The sequence below is a fragment of the Paramormyrops kingsleyae genome, chromosome 3 (genome assembly GCF_048594095.1).
Source record: "Paramormyrops kingsleyae isolate MSU_618 chromosome 3, PKINGS_0.4, whole genome shotgun sequence".
NCBI lineage: Eukaryota > Metazoa > Chordata > Actinopteri > Osteoglossiformes > Mormyridae > Paramormyrops > Paramormyrops kingsleyae.
Window position 1 is genome coordinate 12441078 of NC_132799.1, and position 27256 is coordinate 12468333.

Below are 27256 nucleotides of genomic sequence, written 5' to 3' on the forward strand. Positions count from 1 at the left end.
ACTGTAAACTAAATAAAAAATGACATAATTTCGCTTTAGATTTATGTACTTGGACCTGGGGTCACTAAGGGTGAATGCACACTTCTGATCAAACATCTTTCTTATAAGAGGTGACACAGGACAGTAGGAATTCTCTGTAAACTATTAAATTAAAACTTGGGATCGGTCTGTATCGTATGATGTTTAATTAAATCAAGCTTTTTGGAGACGCTCTTTCCATGTCGTTGGATTCATAATCAGCTCACACGCGTGTTTCTATATTGCACCACACTTGTTGTGTCCACGGCTCCAGTCTTCCTCTCTCACTGTTCTTCTCGCTCCCAGCTCTCTCACTTCGGCACCAGCGGGATCCGTGTCGGTGCCGAATTACTGTTTCAATGTGATGCGAGAAGAAACGGAGACAAGCTGCCGCTCCTCATTTCTGTCTTCCTAGTTATCCTTTATTGCCGAAAAGGGGATGCACACTATTATTATCCGAAAGACGGATTAAGAAACCACTGATAACATTGCAGGCTCCTTCCAAAGCCGCTCATCGGGCTCTTTTTTGGGATACATGTGCGTTAAAAACTTTAGAGTTGAATTTGCGGAGTGAAGCTGCGAAGAAACACCGAGGTGAGTTAATGACGCGAGACTGTAAAAAGACAGCCACCACAAGTGTTTCTTTTTCTGCACAGAAATAATATTAAGAGTTAAGCTACATTAATTTTTATGCTATATCGACAGGTAGATTTATCTTTGGAATGCGTAAGTTACAAATGGTTCGCTTTATTTTATATATTGGTTTAAGTGTGTTGAAGTCCTGTAAGTAGACAGCATTATACAGATAATTACGTAATGAGTGTTGTCTTCAGTGTGGCGCGATATACTTGCGTTTCCCTTAATGAGATCTACACTCTTTCAAACACTTCATGCTGTATTGTAAATTAACCAAATATATTGCACTGTTTTTCAGATGTGACTTGAATTTAAGAGTTGAAAATTTAATTACAAAACTGAAGGGGAAACGTAACTTTCTTTAAGGATGGAATTAAAATTACTATTTTTAAAATTTAAATCGGAGCTGTTCTGTCCTTTGGAAGGACACACTATTCGAACGTGTTAAGTGGTGAATCCAAAGGCTTCCCCTGCACATGTCTGTCATTTGACCTCACCTGTCTCTAGCTGGTTTGTTCATGTTGGAAGAAATAGGGTCACGGTTGCTAGGTAGGGGGCACAGGTGACATTTTGGAAAATGGCTGTATATGTCAGCATCAGTGCATCAGGTTGTATAGGAAAGGCAGAGATCCACTGATTCGTGGTGCCTGTGCTATGTGCAGACGAGCGTGTTGTAGCTGCCCTGGAGCTAACAGGTGGGTGTCAGCTCTATGACTTCTCTCCAGATGGGCCCTTGTCACAGACTGTGGCGGTGTCACACCGGTGTGCGTGTCCTGCTTTCGCTCGTGTGAAGCTGCTGTACCAGACCCCACTCACCAGCTCGCGGCTACTCGTACCAAAGGTACCAGAAGAGTCACCAGGTCACAGGGCTTTAATGGGAGATTTAATGGCCGCTGAGATACAAAACAACGTGTCGTTTGGCTTGCCTCCGTCTCAGATCAAAGCTTAATCCCATGGCCATTGTACAGTACATCTCTGTCTACTTAGCAGTAATATACAGCTTAGAGCGACATACTATTTAAGGCATCTGCACATTTAATACAGCTGTTGTGTTCAAGCTTCATCATGCACAAATGACTTAAGAATCTAGATTTTTATTTGTCACAATTGTACTGATAGAATGGTAGTGAAATGTTATTGTGGCAAAACAGCTCCACACTGTGCATAAACATACCTAAACTATAAGGGAAAAAGTTAAGATAAATAATAAAATTGAAATAATAATAATAAACTGATCAAACACAGTTAACCTAAACGGAATTGCATCACCAGACCTGTGGAGTACAAGATGCATTTATCACAGTGTGGGACAGAATATCCGCCTGATGAGATTCCTGCTAGGGAACTTTAAACTAAAATTAATCAGTCATAATTAAGAATTAATGGCCGTCCTTGTGGTGCTGGAGACCGGATGGATGGTGGCGACTGCTGGCAGGAGAGGGTGAACGCTCCACCATGAGGCAGTGAGCAGTGTGATGAGTGTGAACACTCCTCTGTAATGCTGTGTGGCTAGTGTGAACACTCCACTGTGTTTTTGAACAGTGTGACGAGGGTGAACATATGATTTGTGTGACAAGGGAGAACACTGTGTGCTCGTGAGGAGTGTGATCACTTCACCGTGAACCTGTAAGCTTTGTGACTAGGGTGTACACTCCATTGTGAGCCCATGAACACCATGAGAAGCAAGAATACTCTGTTGTGAACCTGTGAAGCAGTGTGACGAGTGTGAACACTCCAGTGGGAGTCTGTAAGCAGTGTGATGAGTGTGAACACTCCAGTGTGAGTCTGTAAGCAGTGTGAGGAGCATAACCAATCTATTATGAACATGTACGCACTGTGGCGAGTGTGATCACTCCACCATGAGTCTGTAAGCAGTGTGAGGAGCACAACCAATCTGTTATGAACATGTACGCACTGTGGCGAGTGTGATCACTCCACCATGAGTCTGTAAGCAGTGTGAGGAGCATAACCACTCTGTTATGAACACGTTTGCACTGTGGCGAGTGTGATCACTCCACCATGAGTCTTTAAGCAGTTTGAGGAGCATAACCAATCTGTTATGAACATGTACGCACTGTGGCGAGTGTGATCACTCCACCATGAGTCTGTAAGCAGTTTGAGGAGCATAACCACTCTGTTATGAACACGTTTGCACTGTGGCGAGTGTGATCACTCCACCATGAGTTTTTAAGCAGTTTGAGGAGCATAACCACTCTGTTATGAACATGTACGCACTGTGGCGAGTGTGATCACTCCACCATGAGTCTGTAAGCAGTGTGAGGAGCATAACCACTCTGTTATGAACACGTTTGCACTGTGGCGAGTGTGATCACTCCACCATGAGTTTTTAAGCAGTTTGAGGAGCATAACCACTCTGTTATGAACATGTACGCACTGTGGCGAGTGTGATCACTCCACCATGAGTCTGTAAGCAGTTTGAGGAGCATAACCACTCTGTTATGAACACGTTTGCACTGTGGCGAGTGTGATCACTCCACCATGAGTCTGTAAGCAGTTTGAGGAGCATAACCACTCTGTTATGAACATGTACGCACTGTGGCGAGTGTGATCACTCCACCATGAGTCTTTAAGCAGTGTGAGGAGCATAACCACTCTGTTATGAACACGTTTGCACTGTGGCGAGTGTGATCACTCCACCATGAGTTTTTAAGCAGTTTGAGGAGCATAACCACTCTGTTATGAACATGTACGCACTGTGGCGAGTGTGATCACTCCACCATGAGTCTTTAAGCAGTGTGAGGAGCATAACCACTCTGTTATGAACATGTACGCACTGTGGCGAGTGTGATCACTCCACCATGAGTCTGTAAGCAGTGTGAGGAGCACAACCAATCTGTTATGAACATGTACGCACTGTGGCGAGTGTGATCACTCCACCATGAGTTTTTAAGCAGTTTGAGGAGCATAACCACTCTGTTATGAACATGTACGCACTGTGGCGAGTGTGATCACTCCACCATGAGTCTGTAAGCAGTGTGAGGAGCATAACCACTCTGTTATGAACACGTTTGCACTGTGGCGAGTGTGATCACTCCACCATGAGTTTTTAAGCAGTTTGAGGAGCATAACCACTCTGTTATGAACACGTTTGCACTGTGGCGAGTGTGATCACTCCACCATGAGTCTTTAAGCAGTGTGAGGAGCACAACCACTCTGCTATGAACATGTACGCACTGTGGCGAGTGTGATCACTCCACCATGAGTCTGTAAGCAGTGTGAGGAGCACAACCAATCTGTTATGAACATGTACGCACTGTGGCGAGTGTGATCACTCCACCATGAGTCTGTAACAAGTGAACACGTAAGCTGTGAGTCTGTAAATGACATGAAAAGCGTGAGCACTCCGCCATGAGCCACATGAGGAGAGTGTACACTCCTCCGCGAGACACGTGAATGTCACTCCATTGTATTTGTCATTGTCATTGTCTCCCTGCCATTTGCCATCAGAGCTGACAGCCTGGTTTGGACCCCAGGGAAAATGGGTGCCTTTTCCAGGCAGCTCAAACAACAGTCCAGATAGTTTAACTGTTATTGACAAAGCTAAGCACTAATAGGACTTCAGTGAATCTTGCACTTACAGGCTATAAGAACTTGAGCCTGGTACGAGGTCCATAATGCTCCCACCTGCAGCACATGGGCGCCATGAGCCTTTGATACAACCTTTGTTGTGTAGCTAATGGGGGGCTGCCCCTGTGGCGGACGGTGGCGCACATATCCACGGAAACAGCGAGCAGCCAATCACAATGCAGCTTCCCTGGGTGGCTGTAGATACAATGTGTGGGTGCGAGTGTGTGTGTGTATGTTTGTGTGGCTGTGTGTGTTTGTGTGAAAGAGTGAAGGCAGCAGGGGAAGAAGCACAGAGATGATTCATTAGGATGCCGAGGCGTCAAGCAGGGCCCCAGTATCCCTTTGATGTGAATGGAAAAGAAACTGAAGGTAACCCGCAGCGCCGGGCCGCCTTTGGAAGTTAATATCTATTTAAGGTATAATTAATCCATTTTAAGTGTGCTTTTTATGAATAGATAACTGCTGATTTTGAAGCAGACAGGGGCTGAGTTGTAAATATCACAATATGAGCATGCTGTCATAAAACTGATAATGATATGAAGACAGAAGACAAAAGGTCATCGTTTTGGGATGGAGGTCCTCCTGACATTAGTTGGCCAGCACAGCAGAGATGGAGGCTGGGACACATTCATCATGTGACCATACATTCATCATGTGACCATACTCTTCCATCTACATATTAGTAGAGCCACCATCGTGAAAGAATACATATTAAAGTGATGTATATGTTACACATTCTGCTTCGTCATGCACAGCGGTGCTGTGATGATGTCACCATGTCTGTGTGCTGCCCTGTGGTATGCTGACATCCTCCAGTGCTTTTTGCCCTTATGAAAGGCAAATGAAAACAAGTAGGTGAAGCCAGCCATGATGATACCAGCAGGTTGCTTGTGGTCTGATTCCAGAAAGCAGAATGACCACAGTCCTCCGGTCCTGTAGGGGGCGATAGGCTGCCCCCTACAGTTCATTCCCAGCGGACTCTGTGCTGCCCCCTGGCAGGAGTTTTTGAGTGACTGTTAGTCAGTGACTTTTAGTCACGTGTAGCAGCAGATGCAGTTTCAGCCTTATGTCACGGGTGTCTGTGTGTGTGTGTGTGTCAATGCCAGGCATGGGCTGGCTCTTGCGGGAGTCAGTGACGCACGCCCCCCAGCCCAGTCCTCCGTCTTGGCACGTTCGGAGTTTGATGCAGCAGGACCTCAGTGTGAGCCCTGACTCACTCTGGTCAGCAGGCGCACACACACACACAAACACACACACAGACCTGTACTCATATCTTTGTGGGGACTCTCCATTCATTTCTATAGGCATGATCACAACAATGACAACCTTAACCACTACCCAGCCCTAACCTTAACCATAAGACACCAAACAAAATACTAGACTTTTGGCATTTTTAGTCTTTTGATTCCAGTCACAGATTTTTATGACACTGAGTTTCTCCTTGTGGGGACCAAAAAAATGGTCCCCACAACGTCAAAATAAAAAAGATTTTTATCACAATGAGGGCATATTTGGTCCCCACAATGTAATGTATATCTGACCCAGATACACATACACATACACACACACACACACACACACACACACAGCGCCCAGTACACTGAAAAACACCCCAATACACTTTTACAAAGTGACGGTGGGTGCTGGAGAGCTTGGCGCTGGTTTCAGTTCAAATTATAGTTATTGTTCTGTAGATATATATATTTATTTTTATATATATATTTACTTCTCTTGGTATTTCCCAGCATTCAGCATGGTCTAATGCTGCAATGAATCATCGGCATGGTGAGTGAACAGCTCCCTCTAGCTGAGTTAATTTTGCAGACCACCCCCCCCCCCCCCCATACACACACACACACACACACACACACACACACCCAGTGCCTGACTGATAATGTTGACAAACACACTGCTCACTGGCTTGTCAATCACAGGGTAGCATATTTAATTTTGCACTTGTGCTTTAGTGCCGGACCCATTCTGATGGGTTTAATTGGAGTTTTTAACGAGCTCAGTCTGTCAGAAAGCAGCCCGGGCGGCTCGCCCGGCGCTGCGCTCACGGGACTGACAGACGGGTAAACACACGCGTGCTGATTGACAGGTCGTCACTGCCGGCTCCCCTTGGCAGTTCTAAATAGCGTCGCTCGGTCAAACACATCATCAGCTCTTTCAGATGTTCCTATTCCTGGATGCACAACCGATGCTCTCTTCCTGGCTAATGTCTACAGCAGAACAAAAGCTGTTTACATTCCGCGTAGGTGTACCGCCGTACTGTGTGTTAAACAAAACCCGTTTCCTGCACAGCTACACATTTGCGCAGTTGTTATGTTTATTAGTCATCTGAAGGGGGACTTGACTAACTCTAATTACAGCTTTTAATTGCAGACCAGGCACAAATTAAATACAACTTCAGCAGTGGCTGAGTAGTAAGTAGCCGCGAGTGGGGTTTGCCTGCCCGTGCCCGTAGCAGAGGCACTGAGACAGGCATCGTCAGCCCTGTGCTTGGTGTGCCGCTGTCTCTAAGAAGGCACAGAGAAATGCAGTCCACCGTCCTCCATCCCAGCATGCCGACTGTGCCCATCACCCCCCAGGCCTGCCAGCTGCTCTGCAGAGGCACCACACATCTCTGCCTGTCCTTATCACACCGTGTCAGGCTTTCCACCAAGGGGAGCAGGTAGCAGCCAACGGTACGCCGTTCCTCCAAGAACCAGAAGGGGGCGATGTGTTTCCTCCATGCCGTCTATCATTTAACCTGGACTGCTAGACTCTTAGTCACCTGAAGCCTATAGGCCTGTAAGACCTTATTTATACTGTTACACTGGAGAAATGCTGTCTGCACATTGTGCCCTTTGTTAGTAAGTCGCAGGTGGCACTAGGGTGGGTAGAATTATGGGTGTGACTTAACCCACAGTAATATTGTGGGTGCAGCTTTCAATCTGTCACGCCACGCAGGCCGGCGTGGGGAACTGACTCATTGATGGACTTTGACCTTGACCACAGTCCACACCTTGCTTTTAGCAAGCAGGCCCATTCTGTCTTTTTCTATAATATTATCATGCCCAGGAGGGTGGTCAGGCAGCCAGTTAATAAATGCAAAGGTGGATAGTGCAGGTCCAGAGAGTAATAGTCCAGACCAAGATTTGTTTCAACCAACCATTGGAGTACTCTGTGACTGTGGGCCTTTATACTTAGCTGGTTGGTCTGGACTTGTACTCTCTGGACCTGAATTACTCACCTCTGCATAAATGATGTAGGAATGTATGACAACACAGCCAGTTGAATTGAATTGACATGTGGCACAACGTCATGCTGCTGACTATGGGTGGCTAAGCCCTGAATGCTTGCTGCCTCATTCTCCCCACCCTGACATGTGCTGTGAGGGAGGCCTACTAAAGGCTTGTCCAGAGAACATTAAGAGCTTTATGGAATGGGGCAAAAACGTGGGCAGAGGTGCTTGGTATTTACGGAACCTGGTATGTGAAGTCGGTAATGATGGTAGGCATTCTGCACGGTTAGAGGCACCTTATGAACGGGGCAGAAAGTGCTGGTTTCTGACAGCAGGGTGAGGCTTCACTGTAGGCTGGGAGCTGTGAAATCTCACCCCCCGAGAGTCCCAGTGCTGCATCTAGATGACCAAAATGGCCATTCTAATCCTGTTTCCCAGGCCCATTAGCAAAAGGGCAGAGACACTGAAGTGACACGTGTGAGAACCGAGAGTCTGCTCAATCTGGGAGCGAAGCTGCAGAGTGCAGCAGGACACCGTGAACATCAGAGAACATCAGAGCAGGACACCGGTCACAGCAATTAGCCTCTAAATATCACTGTAGCTGAAAATGCTTAGGATCAGCTAAAAATGAAGTTGTTTCATGCAATGAATTCAGTGGTGGAGAGATGTGCATAGCACTTTGACGGATCTCACTCTCACTTTTTGTGCATATTACACACTCCACCCCTGCGTGAACAGGAGTGTTCATCAAACAAACACACAGACATCTGAAGTGCCTGTATGCACGAGATAGGCTTTGAGGTTTTGGTTTACGTGGCGAGCATTGAAAACCCACATCATGCTCAGATATATTTTTCATGTATATTCTAATACTGCACCTTTCATCAGTCTCCCAGAAGTGCCCGGTCACATAATCAGGGCAGGACCACTCTGAGAGCGGGACATGGGGGATTTTGGGAGCCCAAGGGGACATGGGGGATAATTGTAATCCCAAAGGAGTAGGTGAGACACAGAATTAAGGAGACTTTAGGTCGCCACTGACATACGACAAGACTCAGTGTTCCTCAAGGCAAAGAGACAGAGAATTTCAGAGCTGTGATTCCAGCAGGACAAGGAGGGGGCTCCTGTAGGGGGAGGCACGGATTATCAGCTCAGATGGCTTCTGGTATCCATAGTCTTGAATCTGAGTAATAGAGCCTGGAGGCATAGTGAGAGCAGACAGCCAGAGAGGAGACTTGGCTGAATGGGGATGTGTGACCATGACAACCATCCATGCATTCCAGGTCCCGGAGCACAAGAACCCACAAGGCCTGACGTACATATGCTCACAGGAAGAGGAAAGACCACGGTCAGGTGCTCCAGTGGAACCTCAGATGCTCAGCTATAAGAGAACCACCTTAATAATTCTCACCCTGGCTGTCAAGGACAGAGCAGGGGCTGTGTCACAGGCCAGGGAGAATCTGTCCTTCACAATTGTGGTACCATGGTAACTTGTATCTCCATGGTGACCAGCATGAGACACTGGGGCAGCATTCAGGGGCACTGATGGCTGTGAGGCGTTTGTACAGAGTACTGCAGCCCAGTGGGACAGAGAGTAGGCTGATCAGTGCGCCACTGTCATCTAATATCTGCTGTCTTAAATTATTGTGCTGCTCAAAAACATGTCTTCATGAACCTGTGGGCCATGGGTGAAAGGTAATGGGCCGTGTCTGAGATCTCTTTCCGTGTGGCAGATCTTACAGATGCTGTCTTTAAGGTCAACAGAAGTCAAGCATCACGTGGTACAGACTGGTAAAAGCAGTGTTTCCCAAGCTGGTCCTCGAGGACCCACAGGACAGTCCAGATTTTTGCTCCCTCCAACCTGTCTGGCAGGAAGCTCAGAGGGAGCAAAACCGTGGACCAACTGTGGGTCCCATGAGGACCGGGTTGGGAGTGAACATGAGTGAAAAGGTGCTTTCCCACCTGGTTCTGGGTTCTTTGGCCGCCTCAATCAGGAACCTTTGTGGATCCTGATGTCTTTTGTGTGTTGTGTTCCCGCCACAAAACAGGAACTGTGACGTTTATGCTAAATAAGCATTGGAGACACAAAAAGCTTGTAAGTTAAACTTCACACGTAGTATCATGCCAAACTACACCGCCACCCCAAAACAATGGAGGATGAACATAACAAAACATTATTTTGTTAGTTTCTGGGGGGATCGATCATGGGACAAATTGCATCCTGTATTAGGTCAAAATTGGACACTGATTTTTATCTATATTTTATGTATTCGGCCCATGACATTTTTATAATTCATTATTAATTATGATCAGCAGATCAGTCTTTTGTTTTCCGCAGAATAAAATCAATGTAACACTATTCCGCTAATAGTTTCACTGCCAGCCGCAGCAATATTATACGAAAATATATCGGTCATTGATCGAATTTTTGATGCAGAAATATGGAGATGAGAGCAAAAAGGTGTTCACTGATGCATTAAATGTAGTTCACATATAAAAATAATTTCATCTGCTCACTTTTTGCTCCACTGCTTTCTTGTGGTCAACTAACCAGCAAAGTTTTTCACTAAAACTCCCAAATAGTAGTTCCTGGTCTAGGGAAAAGCACCCACTTCATATACGGAATAAAACATGGTCCAGAAACTACCTCCAATCAGCTACAGTCGGTATAGTTCCTGCAGTGGGAACATGACAGAAGTTCCTGGTTTCTGAAAAGAATAAGTTTCATCTTTATGGTGTAGCGATGACGTTTTTTCCTGGGAAAACTGAAGCAAACGTTTGGGATGGTCTGATTTTTCAAACATGTGAACTTCATAGGCAGGATTTCATAAGAAGCATGGCCTTCTCCTCAGCCTGGCCTTTCAACATGCAGTCGGTACAGAAAGGCCACTGATGCCTTCTTGCATGTTTACATGTCTGTCTGTGTCTGCGTCCAGATGAAGTCGGCTGGGCCGTGTGACGGGGAACTCTTCACAGAGAGCTACTGCAACATCTGCAACGCTCAGCTTATCTCCGATTCGCAGCGCATCGCCCACTACGAGGTGACTGTCCCCCACGCACACACCGCATGAATGTAGACGTAAATTCACACACACAAACCCTGGCTTACATCTGCAAGCGTTTATGCCACTGATGCGGTTGGTGGCACCCATGGGTAGGAAGCGTATGATTCTGACAGAAGCTGGACGGCCCACATCCCTGGTGCTCCACTGACCACCATTCTCACAGCACGTGGCTCCTATTGAGGTCTCCTAGGTTCATCCAAACAGAGGAAGCAGAGCCTTATCCATCCTGTGCAGCTTTGTGCCTTGAGCTCGTCCCCCCCCCCCAGTGCTTTTGACAGGTTGATAAATACTCTGGCTCCTTGCCGCCATCAGTCACTGAGCAGGGTCACCGGCAGAGCCTCACTGCACTGGTGCTACAAAGACCCACACTATCACTGTCTCAAACTCAGAAATGCACACAAAGAACAGAGATATGATCATACTTAGGCATCAACATAATTAGCAGGAAGCTAAAGCCTGAAATCCATGGGCCATTCTAGGATGTTTTTAAGGTGGGCGGCATAAAAGGGGCCATAATTCATATATATGGGCCAACTTTAATATTAGCCAATGATATGTTTCAGATCGGTGAGTGACAGGGTACAGGGCAGTCCACTGGCCAATCAGCTTTCACCTGGGGATAACCCCCCTGTAGCCCCGGTACTGTATACACCCCGTTTCTGAGCACCAACGTGGAGATGACAGGGTTAATGCAGAGTCTGCGCTTCTGTGGAATCAAAAATATCCATCTTCGTGCAGCGGTACGGATCCATAGTCATTGGCCTTTTGTAACCTCGCTCCTCGAGCTGCCGGTGAGGGCTCCTGGGATTCATTCTAGCAGGAAACCTTCTTCCCTCACTAAAGACAATTAGACTTTCTGCCAGTTTAAAAATGAAACTTCATGACCCCTTCAGCCAAGAGGATTTAACTGTAATTAAACGCAAACAGTGCCTCCTTCAGTCTGAGCGCTCGCTCTCTCTCTCTCTCTCTCTCTCTCTCTCTCTCTCTCTCTCTCTCTCCCCCCCTCTCCACCACAGAGTAAAAAGCACGCAAACAAGGTGCGACTCTTCTACATGCTGCACCCTGAGGATGGCGGCCCCCCCTCCAAGAGGCTCAGGCCAGACAACGCGGTACGTAGGCCCAACACCCTGGCACTCAGCCCCCAGAGCTTGGCTACATGTTCAAACTCAGAATAATAACAGAGCCTGGGTTCGAATTTTGGGGCCTCCTGTGACAGGGCAGGGCAGACAGGGGCTTCCTGTGACACGCCAGGGCAGGTGACCCTGCACGTGTTCATGCCACCTGCTCGGTGATGTGTGCGGCAAGGCAGCTGCTCAGGTCACTGAACGGCTACCCCAATCCTGCCTGTTTTTGTTTCCTCACCCCCCACTCCCCATTTGCCCTCCCCTTGAGACTGATCTGTCTGTCACGAGACTAACGCACATGCCTAGTGCTGTCCGGTCATGTGTTGGGCCATCAAACAGCGGGATAGGTGGCGATTGGATGGAGCTGTCCAGGAAACGCGTGGCGAGCCCAAGTGAGTCAGGCGTGTTGCTTACAGTCTCCATCCCCAAATGTTGCCTGTCAGACGGCCACCGGGAAAGTAGGTCAGTGAAGGTTCCCGCAGATCAAAGTGCTGACAGGCCACACAACCAAGGGTTTGTTTTGACTGAGAGCCAGGCACTGGAAGCTTGCATCCATGGGCTTCTTTGTTCAAATAAATCAGCCTTTCCATGTGTCTTACCCCGAAGGAGCAGGTCCTGTGGCAGTGAGTAACTGGGCAGAGAGAGAGGGCCCCCTACAGGCACAGAATGGCATTACTACACCATGTAGCAGAAACAAATCCAGAAGTGACAAGATCTTCCCAGAGTGACCCCATGTACTTACCTGAAGAAAACCTCTGGTTTGATGGAGGCTCCTTTCCTCTCCTCCATATCTACCCACACTGAGACGTCTCTCCACCCACTTATGAGCAGAACTTCAAACCCAATGAATAAAGCGCCTGCTGTTCTTCGTTTTCACATTTCAAAGCCAGACTGGTATTGGACTCACTAAACTCTCCATGTGACTATTGTCTACACCAGCGCCTCCTTCAGGCTTGTTGGACACCTGCGACGTACCAGTGTATCATGGAAGGAGGAGTAGATGGGAGGGAACATAGTGCTCCAGCCCTGTAAATTGGGTCACTGGGCCGACACAGTGTGTTTAGGGATCACTCTCCCCTGAACAGAGACACGGACATAGTTCTTATGCAGACCAGTTTGAAGGATTTAGGTCAGTTTGTGGGCAAAATTAAGATCAGTGTGTAGGCCTACATTATCTAGCTGGGAACTGAAGAAACACAGTGAGTAAATATAACTATGGACTGATCAGGGAGGTGAGTCAGCTGCTGGTCCAGGTCGCCTACCTATACCTAACCATCTACAGTGAAATCACGTGTGGCTCATAACTTTACATTACGATATAATTCTACATTGTCTTCTTCTGTTTGGATTCAGGTTACATTTATGTTTCTTGAAGCTGTAGTTTAATCTGAAGTTTAATATTGGGTGATACAGTACCACCACTCCTCGTTTAGTGACCGAGCTCTGTTCCAACGCTAGAGGACCTTGACTTATCTTCAGCATTCCGACAACATTTGTATATTCTACCTGCCTTGTTTTCAGGCGTAGGAAATTTGGTTGTAAATGTTCACATTGACCCGCGACCCAGTAGGATAAGCGGTTTGGAAAATGGATGGATGGATGTTCACATTGATGAGAAAATTAATTTTTTATTACCGTCATATTTGCGAATGGTCACTAACCAAAAGTAATCACTAAACAAGGAGTGGTTTTACTATGTATAGACTATATAATAAATTTGCATTTGTTATGGTGACATAAAATAAAGAGAAAAGACTACTCATAAAGGGTTTATGAATGGCTTATAATCAGGTTATTAATTAGGTTGTAACACTTTGTAAATCATTAATAGACAAGTATAAACAAGCTTTAAAACAATTTTCTTTTTACTCATGAGTTACTACCATTTATAAGTGACACAAAAAGGTAGCCTTTTGTAAAGTGGGACCGATAAAGATTTACATCCCATACTGATCCGTGAAAGAAATTCCTTTGCATACAGCAGCAAGCATGTAGATGTAAACAAATAGTGCAAAAGTAGTACATACATTGCAAACAATATTCTGAAAAAATGAGTAAGTTAACAGGCAGTGTATGCAGTGTGCAATTCACACAGTGAAAGTTCAAAATAGTGTAAGTATAAAATGTAATAAATTAATTCATAGATTTTTCAAGCAACAGCAGTATAGACAGTGCCTTGGTAATGCATAAACGGAAAGTGCCGGAAGGTGAATAGATGGATGTTGATTGAAGAAGCAGGAAGGGACGTCGGCAATGGGTTCCAGGGCGGGTAACAGGTGTTTGCTGGGTGGGGGTCTTGTTAGACCAAATTTCAAATTTGCTCTTATTTGGAAATGGCGACCCTTCTGCTTCTTGCTTGGCATCCAGATTGTGTCTTGGGGGCTGTTTGTCAGTGTGCACCAAAGAGGGGGGGAAACAAGGGGCTTTGAGGGCTACTATCATTCTAATTTGGCTCCAGCCCCCCACCCCCGGGCTGAGAAGAGGCAAGGGTCCCGGCGCATGGCTGCTCTCTGTGAGGCTGCGAAGCTCGTGTAAGTGTGACTCAGTGAGGCTGAGCGGGGCGCCAGCAGGTCCTCGTCTTCATCGTCATGGCTGCAGTCGTGGCTGTGATACTCCACACCCCCCTCCCCCCAGCTCCTGTCACACCATGCGTCAGAAGCGTTGTCAGACATTTAAACAAGGGGTGTCAAACCGGTGGTGTAATGGTTAGCACTGCTGCCTCGAGTCTCTACAAAAGTTCACATGTTCTCCCTGTGTTGTCGTTAGGTGTCCCCCCACAGCCCAAAAATGTGCTAAGGTGAACTGAAGTTGCTAAATTGCCCGTAGGTGTGAATGTGCATGTGAACGGTGCGTGTGTGTGTGAGTGTGCCCTGCGATGGGTCGGCGCCCTATTCTAGGTTATTTTCTGCCTTGCATTTGTAATTTCTGCAATAGGCTCCATACCCCCACAGTCCTGACAATCAGGTGTAGAAAATAGATGGATGGATGGATGGATGGACGGATGGATGGACGGACAGATGGGAGCTAAGCGTCTACTGGGGGGGCTGGATGGAAATGCTGTACATTATTTGAACTAATTAGTGCATATTTACTCGGGCTAGAAGACCTAGGGTCGTCCCAATTGTGCATCTTTAATCCCTGCTAGTCTTCCTGGTCCCCCTCCATGCCAGTGTGGCCACAGGGGCCTGACGGTGGGTCTGCCTCCCACCCCAGGGCAACGATGAGACCGAAGTCGACCAGAACAAGTGCTGCACCCTCTGCAACATGTTCTTCACCTCTGCCATCGTGGCCCAGTCCCACTACCAGGGCAAGACCCATGCGAAGCGAGTGCGGCTTGTCCTGGGGGCAGCGCCTCCTCTGGCCCCCAGCCCTGCAGGTAGGGCCCCACCGCACATTAAACAGGGTGTGATGTTCTTTCATGTAGCTCACGCAGCATGAGGCCCCCTAGTGGCAGATCTATGCCTGTGCAGTAAAAGCTCGGTCAGTAAACAGCTCGGTCTGCCCCCAACCCCCCCCAGGGACCCTGCGTGCGTGACTGACCCCTAAGAAGAAGGAGATAGATGGTGTAATTGAGGGAAAACAGGTGCTACTGTCACAATGATAGGGCAGTAAAGACGGGGACCAGTCCAGATAGCGGAGACGGCACTGAGCTGTGTGTGCCACATACAGTGAGATCCGCATACAGTGACGCCTTAAACCTTTAACCCTGCTGCCTTTCTCTGGATGCTTCTGCCTGTTCTGGGTGAATCTGAATCATCCCAATCATGGGCTGATCACGGCGGCACTGCATCTGGAATGTACTTTATGTAATTAATGTGTTGTATAGGTGTAATTTTGTATTATAAAACCAGTGTGCTCCCAATGCATCTTGTATCTAACATCTGCCACAAAAACACACTCACGCATGCAGAGCAGTCTAAGGAACAATGAGCAGTTAGTACCATGCTTTAGGGCAGTGATTCGCACACTGCTGGGGCTCGTAAGATTAATAAAAATTTAATCGTAACCACAACTGCAACCAGTCAGTTTTGATAAATCTACCATAGGGGACCAATAATGGGGGTTGAGGGTCACTGGTACTGTTACTTGGAGGGTCACGGGCTGAAATGTTTGAGAACCATCAACCAGTCCGTGTCTGTGGTAAAATGTTGAGGTGATTTAATACCATTGGTAGATCTGCTCAGCGGTCCTACTCACAAGGACTAATACCATTGGTAGATCTGCTCAGCGGTCCTACTCACAAGGACTAATACCATTGGTAGATCTGCTCAGCGGTCCTACTCACAAGGACTAATACCATTGGTAGATCTGCTCAGCGGTCCTACTCACAAGGACTAATACCATTGGTAGATCTGCTCAGCGGTCCTACTCACAAGGACTAATACCATTGGTAGATCTGCTCAGCGGTCCTACTCACAAGGACCTCGTAGGTCACTGACGCCCTGAGTTGCCTTCCTGCTCTGCCCTACAGACTCGTCCTCCAAGACGCCACCGTGGCCCCCAGTGTGTAACGGCGAGGCTGGAAAATATTGTGGGCTCTGTGGCGCATGGTTCAACAACCCGCTGATGGCGCGGCAGCACTACGAAGGCAAGAAACACAAGAGGAACGCGGCGCGGGCCAGGCTGCTGGAGCAGCTGGCGGGCAGCATGGACGCCACGGAGACCACAGGTGGGTGCGGCACCAACGCTGCATGCTGATTGGCTCGTTTATCACAACCGCCTTTGTATGCCATCATGCCACAAATCCTGTCTATTCAGCATACAGACGCTCCTCTACTTACGAACGAGACACTTTCGTAACTTGAAATGTTCGTAAGTCGTTATTTAACATCATTTTTAGGGTATATGCAAGTACAAAGAAGTAGGATGCTGGGAGTACGCACGCTACGCTATGTACTAGGCGGAATTGGCACGCAGAAAAAAAATTGATGTTGCCGACAGGAAACGGGAGCCCAATGAACTCAATTTGGACTTAAAGTCCTCTTCGTTCGTATGTCTGAAAGTTCCTAAGTTGAAAGTTCGTAAGCAGAGAAGCGTCTGTATATCCATCTTTAATTCGGGGGAATCCTTTCAGAGAGGCGACCCTGGAAGCCTCATGTACGTCAAAGAGCATCTTCCGCTCAACTCTATGACAGGATCCTGACTGAACTGTCAGGTATTTAAATGGAGTCAAACCAAGCTCCTGCTTTCTGACCTGGATCCATTGTCTATAACAATGTCTCACAATCCAGTCCTTTGGGACCCACAGTCTGTCCATGCTTTTGCTCCCCCCAAGCTCCCTCCCAGTGCACATGGGCTGTCTGCTGGTCCCCAATGACTGGATTGGGAAACACTGGTCTACAAGCTGCAGCAATGCAGCATATGTATGGAATTCATTCTGAGATGTGAGCAGATAATGACAGACCCTTCAGAGTATCATTCGGCCACTTATGGCCACTTTCCAGGGGAGTCACAAAGATTTTTCTTGTTTAATCCTGCGCCACAGCATCCAAATATAATCAGAGAAAAACAGCAATAGTCAATCAATAATATGATCAATTACAATAATAACCAATAGGAAACGGAGGCCAAATGGCATAACCACAACTGCCAAGTTTCTTAAGTTGTATGAGTGTGCAAATATTTCTTGGGTTGTTTACTTCCTGTAAGTGTGGGACTTGGAATGGAAAACAGCCATTCATGTTATGGTACAGTATGGCTTGGCCCTACATTAGGATGGGTAAGATCCACAGAAATCAGTTCTGTTTTCATTCCATTTAAACCTCTCTTTGAGAGACTCTTATATTGTGATAATCCTCCGTGTAATGCATAGTCAGCATCATGTTCCTTTTGGCACCAGAGTGCAGTGAATCCATACACAGAACTGTACATATATGCCTCAGGTAAGAGAACAGTTCAGGCCTTTCAGTCAGATTCCAAAGCCGTGATTGACAGAGGAATATGTCTGCCTTCACAAGTGACCCAAAAATGCTTGAGGTCTCAGCCTCAAACAAATTCAAAGGCAGGTAGTTGATATGATGCTTTATTTGCCTTTTGCACAAGTACATTGGAATGCTTCTTTCCACATATCCCATCATGCTCTCCATTGAGACACACATATAGTAGAGCGAAGCTGGGGGTCTGAGCACAGGGCCAGGCCATTTATCCGGCGCCCACGAATTATTTCACTGGGTTAATTAAGGGCCTTGCTCAGGGGCCCAACAGACATGTGAGATATTCTGCACAGAGGCCTATCACTCCCTGTACAACACACCACCGCACTGGAGGAATTGTTTCTCTGTGTCTGTGTAATGCTGCCATTCTGGCATCCTCCAGTCCCTCCTTTTCTAAATAGCCTCATTGCCCAGAAAGGGGGCCACTAAAGATCCGCCATTCGTCCGGGCCGGAGAGTGGGCTACTAAAGAACAGTCATTGGTCCGGGCCGGAGGGGGGCCCCTAAAGAACAGTCATTGGTCATGGCCGGAGAGGGGGCCCCTAAAGAACAGTCACTGGTCAGGGCCGGAGAGGGGGCCCCTAAAGAACAGTCATTGGTCCGGGCTGGAGAATGGGCTACTAAAGAACAGTCATTGGTCCGGGCTGGAGAGGGGGCCCCTAAAGAACAGTCACTGGTCAGGGCCGGAGAGGGGGCCCCTAAAGAACAGTCATTGGTCCGGGCCGGAGGGGGGTCCCTAAAGAACAGTCATTGGTCAGGGCCGGAGAGGGGGCCCCTAAAGAACAGTCACTGGTCAGGGCCGGAGAGGGGGCCCCTAAAGAACAGTCATTGGTCCGGGCTGGAGAATGGGCTACTAAAGAACAGTCATTGGTCCGGGCTGGAGAGGGGGCCCCTAAAGAACAGTCATTGGTCCGGGCTGGAGAGTGAGCTACTAAAGAACAGTCATTGGTCCGGGCTGGGGAGTGGGCTACTAAAGAACAGTCATTGGTCCGGGCCGGAGAGGGGGCTACTAAAGAACAGTGCCCAGCTGCTCCTCTTGAACAACCCCCAGTCAAAAGCTTTTAGCATGTCAGTGTGCGATAATCACAGGAAATTAGAAGTGACTGGCGAAACGCCGTGGATGGGATCATCAACAGAGCTTCCGGCGGCACACACTTTTGGCAGGGATGCTGATCACAGGCCTGATCAATCTTGTGTCAATCTGGAAGACAGGTGACATGGCAGATTGAAACCCAAGCCTTAAATGCAAGGGGCAGCTGCTATCTCACCCTAATTTTAGATTCCGGCTTCAGAAAATAGTGTGAATTTACTCCATAGGCTGAAATCAGCGGAGGAGGGGTAATGACAGACAGACAGGTTTTTACCATTCCCTCTTTGCCTTGTTACTGCCATATTCAGCCGAAACACTCGTTGTGTTGGCATCTCCATGCATGGATGGCTGAGAACAGTCTTACAAGACCCGCAATGCATTTTATTTGATTAAGAGCAAAATTAAGATGTGCTTTATTGATCCCAGGGCAAATAGTGTAGTGCACAGACGAACATACATATACAAATGAACCTACATACAGCACCAAACAGACAAGGTACAAAGAGAGTACACACAGTGTAAACAAAGTAAACAGGGTGCAAACAAATGTAAAGTGTACACAGTACATGACAATATACCTTGAAAAAACAGAATATTATGATACATTTCTCTCCACTATGAACACTGGCACACATTATGCTTGACTTTCCTCCATTGTGCGAAGCGCTGACTTCATACTCCTAAAGGTTATTTGGCACTAAAACCAAAATGCTAATGTATTCCCCTCCAACCAGGCAGACGAAAAGAGATAAAGGCTTTATCACAATGTGTAACACTGTCTCCTTTTCCCCCAGTTAGGAGCAATCTATCTGTATCTATAATAATAATAATAATAATAATAATAATAATAATAGTTTGGTCTGTCTTTTGTTTCAAATATTGGAATGTTTTTTAAATCTACAAAAGTCACATTTAAACAAGACATTTTACTGACCTACTTAGAATCAAGGATCAGGGATTTTTGTTGGTCATTGTGCAAGTGGGTTACAATGAAATTAAGTGATATACAGGTACTCCTTGACTTATGATGGGTTTATGTTCCAATGAACCCATCCTAAGTGGAAAATATCCTAAGCTGAATATGAATATGATAGATAAATAATAAGTAAATAAATAACTACTGTCACTGAATGAGCAAATTAATAATTACTTGTGACTAAGTGCCAGTGATTGAAAAGTAAATAAATAAATACAAGTTTATTTGGTTATCACTAGCCTAGAAAAAGATCAAAAGTCAAAGTTTGCTGACTACAACTTGCCATTGCAAAAAGTTGAAATATCCTAAGTCAAACCATCGTGTACGGAGCATATACATTACTCAGTAATGTTTTTCTGCGTGTTTGTGCAGGGCTGCGCAGCACCTTCTCCTGCGGCATATGCAAGGTGACCCTAAACTCCATCGAGCAGTACCACGCGCATCTCCAGGGCTCCAAGCACCAGAACAAGTGAGTGATGCTGCTAGCTACTCAACTGTGCCGTTTAATTTGCAATTACAAGTCAGGCATGTTTCTCCATGAATGAGCAGATGCATGTGTGCTCAGCCCGGCAGGTGGCCGGCGGGGGACGAGGGAGGGCGGGGGAGCGGTTCACAGCGGGCTTTCATCTGGATGCTATGTGCGATCTGACTGGAGAATCGTTACATCTTCCATAATCACTGTGGTATACAGTTGATAGATGAAATGCAATTCGCACCTTTTTACCTCACATGGGCAAATTTCTATTTATGTCATTTTAAACTGCTAAGTTAAACGGTTTGCTTCAAACTAAACTTCATTGTATATTAATATGCAATGACAATAAAAGGATCGTGCCACGCAGTGGACCATGGACAGAGGAGCCCAGGGCAGTAACTATGCTAACTACATTGCCATGTGGGTTACTGCTTAAGCTGGCCTTACATTTCAAATGAAATAGACAGAATCAGCGTCGTTTTCGCAATACCACATGGTATGACTTTTGGTGCAGCGTTGCATAGGGCCCCTGAGGCATTTTCATTGGTTCTGATCCCACCCGCCGTCCACGATTGGCTGACATCATTTCATGCCGCGAGGTTGGTCAGCAGAACTAATTATGCAGTTACCGGCATGATTTCCCTGCACCGCATGTATCTTTAAATAGTGTAAATGAAAATAGGTATTTGTGTATTTATGTTAATGGTAAATGTCATAACCGTGTAATGTTTCCTGTGGAATGTGTTTCATTAGCATGTAACTGTGAGTGCCGTAAAAATCGTTGGACTCGCTATCTGTGCCGCAGCTATTATCAGACAAATAATGTCTGTTAATAAAGAGAACAACTTCCATTTTTAAAGAGCCATCATCTCCAATATTAAAATGACTCATGCACTCACCACGGTATGTTCATTTGCGCTCTGTATGTGGGTTTGCTGCATCGAAAACATTCTGTGCACTCTATGGTTGGGGCGTGACATAGGGGATGAGGTGGTTTCTGGTAGGTGACGGAGTGTTTGTGCTGATGTGTTGGATTTCAGTTTGTCTGGGTCTTGTTTGAAGTGGATGGCCACGTTTGACTTACAGTACTGCAGTTTACATGGGGTGGTGGTACACCAGAGCTATGCACTCCAGATATGTAGGAATTATTATCCAGATAGCCACCTTATTGTACTGCAAGAAGCAGTTCCTTTTCCCCTCTATTCTTTAAAAGTTGTTGGTGACACAGTGCCAAATGCAGATACCGTCACTACATGCTATGATTGACAGGACCTGGGGCCTCATTCACACACCTTACACTGTACACAGCTAATGCAGCACAAACTGCCCTAACCATGCTCAGAACTACACTGGTTATTTTTTTGCTAATTTCTCAAGCTTTTATGAGCTGACCCTGGCATCTTTTCATGGAGGGGGGGCAGGGGGTCACATGCTCATGTCTAGGGACACGTTCCAAACGTGTTGTTCAAATGCCCGGAAGTTTCCAGAGCTCCCCACAAATCCCTGAAATCCCAGAAGCATCTGGCCCGACCGCTGCTGGATAATTGTGTGAAACGCGTGATGTTTCACGGGATTAACAGCTCCTCTATAAATACATCCTTAACAAGGACACGCTGCTGCGTTGTTGGTAGAAAATTTCTCTTTCCCGAGTTGCTCGGCAACATGCCGCCTTGGCTGGAGTAATCTCACACGCGGTCACATGTGCGACGCTGACGTGCACGCAGACCCTGCGTCTCTCCGGCGACTGCAAACCGTAAAACCAGTAGTCAGCAAAGCCAAAGACCTGCGGAGCTGCGCAGAGTTTTCTGTATGATCGATGACACTGGGGTAAGATTGACGGATCAGGCTCAGGTGTCCTTGTCACTGACTGCGCCATGTAAATTGCTTTTATGCATTTATTATCGACTTTCCTGTTAAGGCCGTGTACTACACCCCGCCTGAACGCCACTGCAATGCTGTGTGCTGTGCAAAACTGTACTCCTTACACTGGACTGGCGGCCTTTCTCCTACAAGCGCCTGACATGCAGTTTTTGGGCAGGCGAGTACAGATGGGTTTCATAGGCAAACAGTGAGCTACAAGACACCCAGTGGGCCAGGGGTTTGGGGGACAGCATCCCTCACACACCCAATCAGCCGGAGGGTAGTATCCCTCACATACCCAATCCACCGCAGTGTAGCATCCCTCACACAGCCAATCCACCGCAGTGTAGCATCCCTCACACAGCCAATCAGACGGCACCTTGTTCTCCTCCCCAGTGCCTTTTAACCCTTCTGCTGTGCACCACCTGCTGCTTTCCGGACCTGATAATCCAAGTGTGTAGCCTGATGGCTCAGAAGCCCGGTCCAGCTGCCCCTGCCCACCGTCGGCGCCCGGCCACTGCTGGGAGTCACGCCTGCTTGGTCAGCTCAGCCATCCATGTCCGTACGCTTGTCATCCTCGATCACCCATCTCGTCATGATTCACCTGGAATGCAGACCCTGCCGCAGCTGCCAAGGTGGCTTGCCAGGGTCTCACCCAGAAAAAGCCTCCCCCTGCCTGTGGCGATCTCTGCTCACATGGGGTCAGAGACCTTCTCGTCGCCAGTTAGCACGCTAACGTCATGAGTCACCTCACCAGTCAGATCAGAGTGCGGCGAAGCCACCAGCACCATACTAAGTGGAGCTTTCAGAACGGAAGCTGCTCATGGGATACGCGTGTCGGGGGTCACGGCCCGCAGTTACGCTCGCCTGAGACTGCCAAGGTCCTGCTGGTGACACTCTGCCGCTGCTGGTGACACTGACAGATGGTATACTGGGCCACGTTCAATAAAGATTAGAAACACTTTTTTTTTTCCAAAAATCACTTTCATAAAGCTAGTAGAAGAAACATTAAAATGAACATTTTTCAGCACACTTCTGCCCTGTGGATTTTTACGCTAGATTGGCCGGCCAAGATCTTGCCTGCCTGAACCGCAGATCCACATCCTCCCATAGCTGTTGCAGAGGCGTCTTCTGCCGTAGGCCGGCTCCAATCCTGCCTCGCTCCGTGTAAACAGTGCCTCCCCTAGAGACAGAGACGGCTCCATCTGGAGGAGATGCCAGGAGGAGCACGAGACACACAAAGCCGCCCATTAAAATTTACATCCCCGTCAAGTTGATGGAGTCCCAGGGCCACCAGTCGCAGCCTTCACAGTCTCCCCAGGTCGGGCGCCCGGCGGCAGATGTCTGAATTTTATGTTCCTCATTCTTTCTTAAAATGTCCTGCGTTGTTCGATCGTCCTTGGCCCCAACTTCAGAGAGCCACACTGCATTGTGGGAGCCAGACTACTGCCAAGGTGACCTGGCCAGGATAATCTGTCCTGTTTGAGGCCACAATCTTCCTCCGCAGTTTATCTATTTAGTTTCAGAACACACACAACACGTTACCATCTCTCCCCCAGGAATACAGCTTCTAAGGCTTAGATAGATATATTTATAATACAGTTAATTATGCATCACAGGCTCAAACCAAGGGCAAAACTCCACTGAGTGGTACAGTAAATTCATGGGAGAGACTGAGCATCTCACCAGGTTCCAGGAAAGGACGTTATCTTCAGCACAGGCCTGTTAATCCTGGCCGTTTGTGAGGCCTTTCACCACATTACAGTAAATGTGTCACAGGTGATGTGATGAGCTGTACAGAGGTATATGCACATTGGGGCTGTGGAGACACACATGGACACAAACAGACACACACATACAAATATGCCCAAGCAGACGTGTCTGTGTTTCTATATTTATGGTTGCTTGGGCGGTTATCTACTTTTTCACACTGTCATGCTGTCCATATATTACCAGTGTTTCCCAACGCAGTCCTCAGGGAACCCCGGACAGTCCACGTTTTTGCTCCCTCCCAGCCCCCAGCCAATCAGGAACACCAATTACCTGGTACAGGTGCAATGGGAGCTGAAAGTAAGCAAAAACGTGGACCGTCTGGGGTTCCCCGAGGACTGGGTTGGGAAACACTGTATTATACCATATATGTCATTTTGACAGTATTTTGGTATTTTCAAATCTTGCCGATAAATTTGCTGTAGGGGTGGTGGTGGCTAATTTTGTTACAAAGCTTTCAAAATACCGGAGTATACCCAAAATACCACAATAGACCGTAATTCCGCCTAAGCCTAATTTATGCACACTTCCTCTTATTCCAAATTTAACATAATTAATAAGCCGTGACCAAAACTCTGAAGCACATAAGATTTTTTGCACCTCGTACGCTGCAGGTTTGATTGCTGGGCTGGCACAGTGTCTGCATGTCTGGTCTGTTCTGCGTGTTCTGCACGCTTCGGGCCTGCACACCTCTCCGCCAGTCTCGTACCCAAGGGATCAAACGTATGCTGCCCAGAGCAGCGTGAATGACTAACTCTGTGTTTTGTTCCAGCTTGAAACAGCTCCAGCACTGAGGGAAACCATCCTGGAAGACGGGGAACTGCTTGAAGCAGGACAGGGAAACTTTGCCGCCTTCCAGAAATTCATAGCGTGTTTTAAATCTATAAGGTTTTGCTGGAACAGCTACCCGGCCATCTTGGATATTGAGGAGCCGCTGGAGTTCACCCTAACCCCCAACTCTACTCACTGACAGCCAGCTTTATTGTTATAAATGCATACAGTATATGAGAAACAATAAGAATTATTCTAAAGCAGAAACAACTATCTCTGCCTTTTTTGTGGTCTTTTTGAAACAATTTTTTTTGTATGTGGATAAACATGATCAGGTTCTGTGATGCAAAGATGTAGTCAGACGTGTTTTGGCTCTGGAGAGGAAGCAGCGAACTGGATGCATTTGGGACTCTACAATGTGCAGCTGGACAAGCCATGTGACTGATGTGAGGAGCTGTGAGCAGCCCGGGTGCAGGGACAGGCCCGGCTTTGGCTCCGGTCCATGGGAACCTCATCGGGACCTTCAAGTCGACAAAGACCAAACAGAGGAGCAGCTAGTACCTGATGGCACAGACACACACCACAGGGTGACCTCGTTCTGTCGGAGAATTTACTGTTACTATTAAAAGAAGAGCAGAGGACCTTGAACGTGATCTTGTGCCACAAAACAAACATTCCCTTCTCTTGACTATTTCTTGTAACAAAAATGTGATACAGTTGATTTGGAGATTATGCTATTTAGCTATTGTGTACAAACACTGGAATGGTGACAGTCCTATAGAAAAGTCTATGATTCTATATTTTTATGTGAATTTCGCACAGTTCAAAAGCAAAATGCTCCATTATCACATTATCAAAATCGCTATCTAAACATTTTCCTTGATGTTGCTTATAGAATGGGTCATAAAAGCTCAGTGGATCATTAACCACACCTTTGAACCTTGGAGCTCAGAAACAGACGCTGATGCTACTGGATGATGCTTGGCTCTGTTTGATATTACCAGGTTTTTTATAGTGCAGATGCATTGCATTCAGAAACACAGATTATACTAACAGATTATATTAACAGCCATTAAAGCAACTAGACTTAAAATCCATCACTAAGCATTAATGTGATTGAGCATTTAATTACCATATATGCCATTATGAAATAAACTAAAGTTATGTATGTTTCAGCCTAAAACTGCATTAAATTGCTTTGTTCCAAAATTAGCATCTATGAACTGACTATTAAATAAAGGGCTATAATTTAAGGAGCAAGGTCCTCAGGCAATCTGTCTGGTGTCGGGACTTTATGCTGTATCTTGTTCTTCATCCTCCCATCGTTTTTGGTTGGTGCTGTGAGGTTGAGTCACGTGCATTTGAACTCGCTCAGACACCAGCCTTTGTGATCGAAGCCCCCCACCGACTGTATGCACCAGTTTCCATGGTGCTGCATCTCTACTCTCCGCTCCCCATCCATGTGTGGAGTGGGCAGGTTCCGGGAAGCGACCGGGGCCCCCTCTGACGTACCATAGCCACAGGCTAGGATGGACGTGCTCAGCAGAAGCTCCAGAGGACAGAAACATAAAGGAGGCGTCACATTTTAACTGCATTCATCATGCTGATTCTCACAACTTCAAGAAGTGAGTCAGTTTGGTGACCTTCACTGTCTTCCCTCACCACACACACATCATTCATCATACAAAAATGCTTATACAACTGTCTGTAGAATAAAATATTCTTATCAAATATGTACCCTTGGACAAATATGGTTAATTGAATTTACATCATTTAGCAGCCGTTTTTGTCCAATAGCACATTTGTCCAATAGCACATTGAGCTGACTAGGCGTAAGTACAACTCGGCCGATCTTCCAATGAATGCCCAGGAATACATGTAAGTACAGGCAGTCTCCAGGTTATGAACGAGATCTACTGTCTGTCTTTAAGTTTAATTGGTAGATAAGTCGGAATACAGTGCATAATAATAATAGTAACTACATAGGGTACTGCACTGTACCGTGAGCTGTGCAGTGTTTTCATGAGCATCACGAAGCAGTGCATGTGTTCCTTATTATGAACCATTATATTTAACCAAAAATTTTTATGTAATAGGCTTTATGGGGGTCCATTCATGTGTATGAGTTGTTTGTAAGTCAGACGTTCTTACTCCGGGGCTGCCTGTAGGCAGGGGTTACACAACATCTTCCAATAAAGCAAGAATCTAATGATACTATTCAATGTCTAGAAGTGTAGCATTATGAACATTTAGGGAACGTAAAGAGGCATCAGGTTAGAAGAGAAATCTCTGGAACACACTGGTCTTGAGCCGTTTCTCAAAGGTAGAGAGGGAGTCTGGTGATCGGCCGTGATTGAGCTGTTCATTCCATCATCCTGGAACCAGACATGAGAACCGTGTTGAGTGATACTTCTCACTTGGTGGTAGAAGCCCCAAGGGGCAATGGTTTGCTGACCGAAGAGGGTGAGATGGAACTTAGGACTTAGGGACCCCCTTGATGGAGATGGGTGCCTGTCCATTGATGGATCTGAAGGCCAGCACCAAGCACTTGATGTTGATGCGAGTTCATATAGGGAGCCAATGGAGAGAGATAAAGAGGGTTATATTATAATTCAGCTGATATTTAGAAATGCCTTTTTGGCTTGGTTTGTGCTACAGTGCTATGGATTCCACTGGAGTTCAGATTGTCATGGCTGGAATGCGCTGTCTGTACACTCAGTGATAT

The 27256-nt window shown here is 46.8% G+C and overlaps 1 protein-coding gene across 1 annotated transcript; it reads left to right on the forward strand.

The window, feature by feature from the left end:
- Positions 1-287: 287 nt before the first annotated feature.
- Positions 288-25787, forward strand: LOC111850330 (zinc finger matrin-type protein 4-like). Its single transcript, XM_023824098.1, has 7 exons — positions 288-612; positions 10405-10509; positions 11550-11642; positions 14871-15033; positions 16129-16326; positions 20028-20124; positions 24533-25787. The coding sequence occupies exons 2-7, from the start codon at positions 10405-10407 to the stop codon at positions 24552-24554; spliced, it is 678 nt and encodes a 225-aa protein (XP_023679866.1). The 5' UTR covers positions 288-612; the 3' UTR covers positions 24555-25787.
- Positions 25788-27256: the final 1469 nt, after the last annotated feature.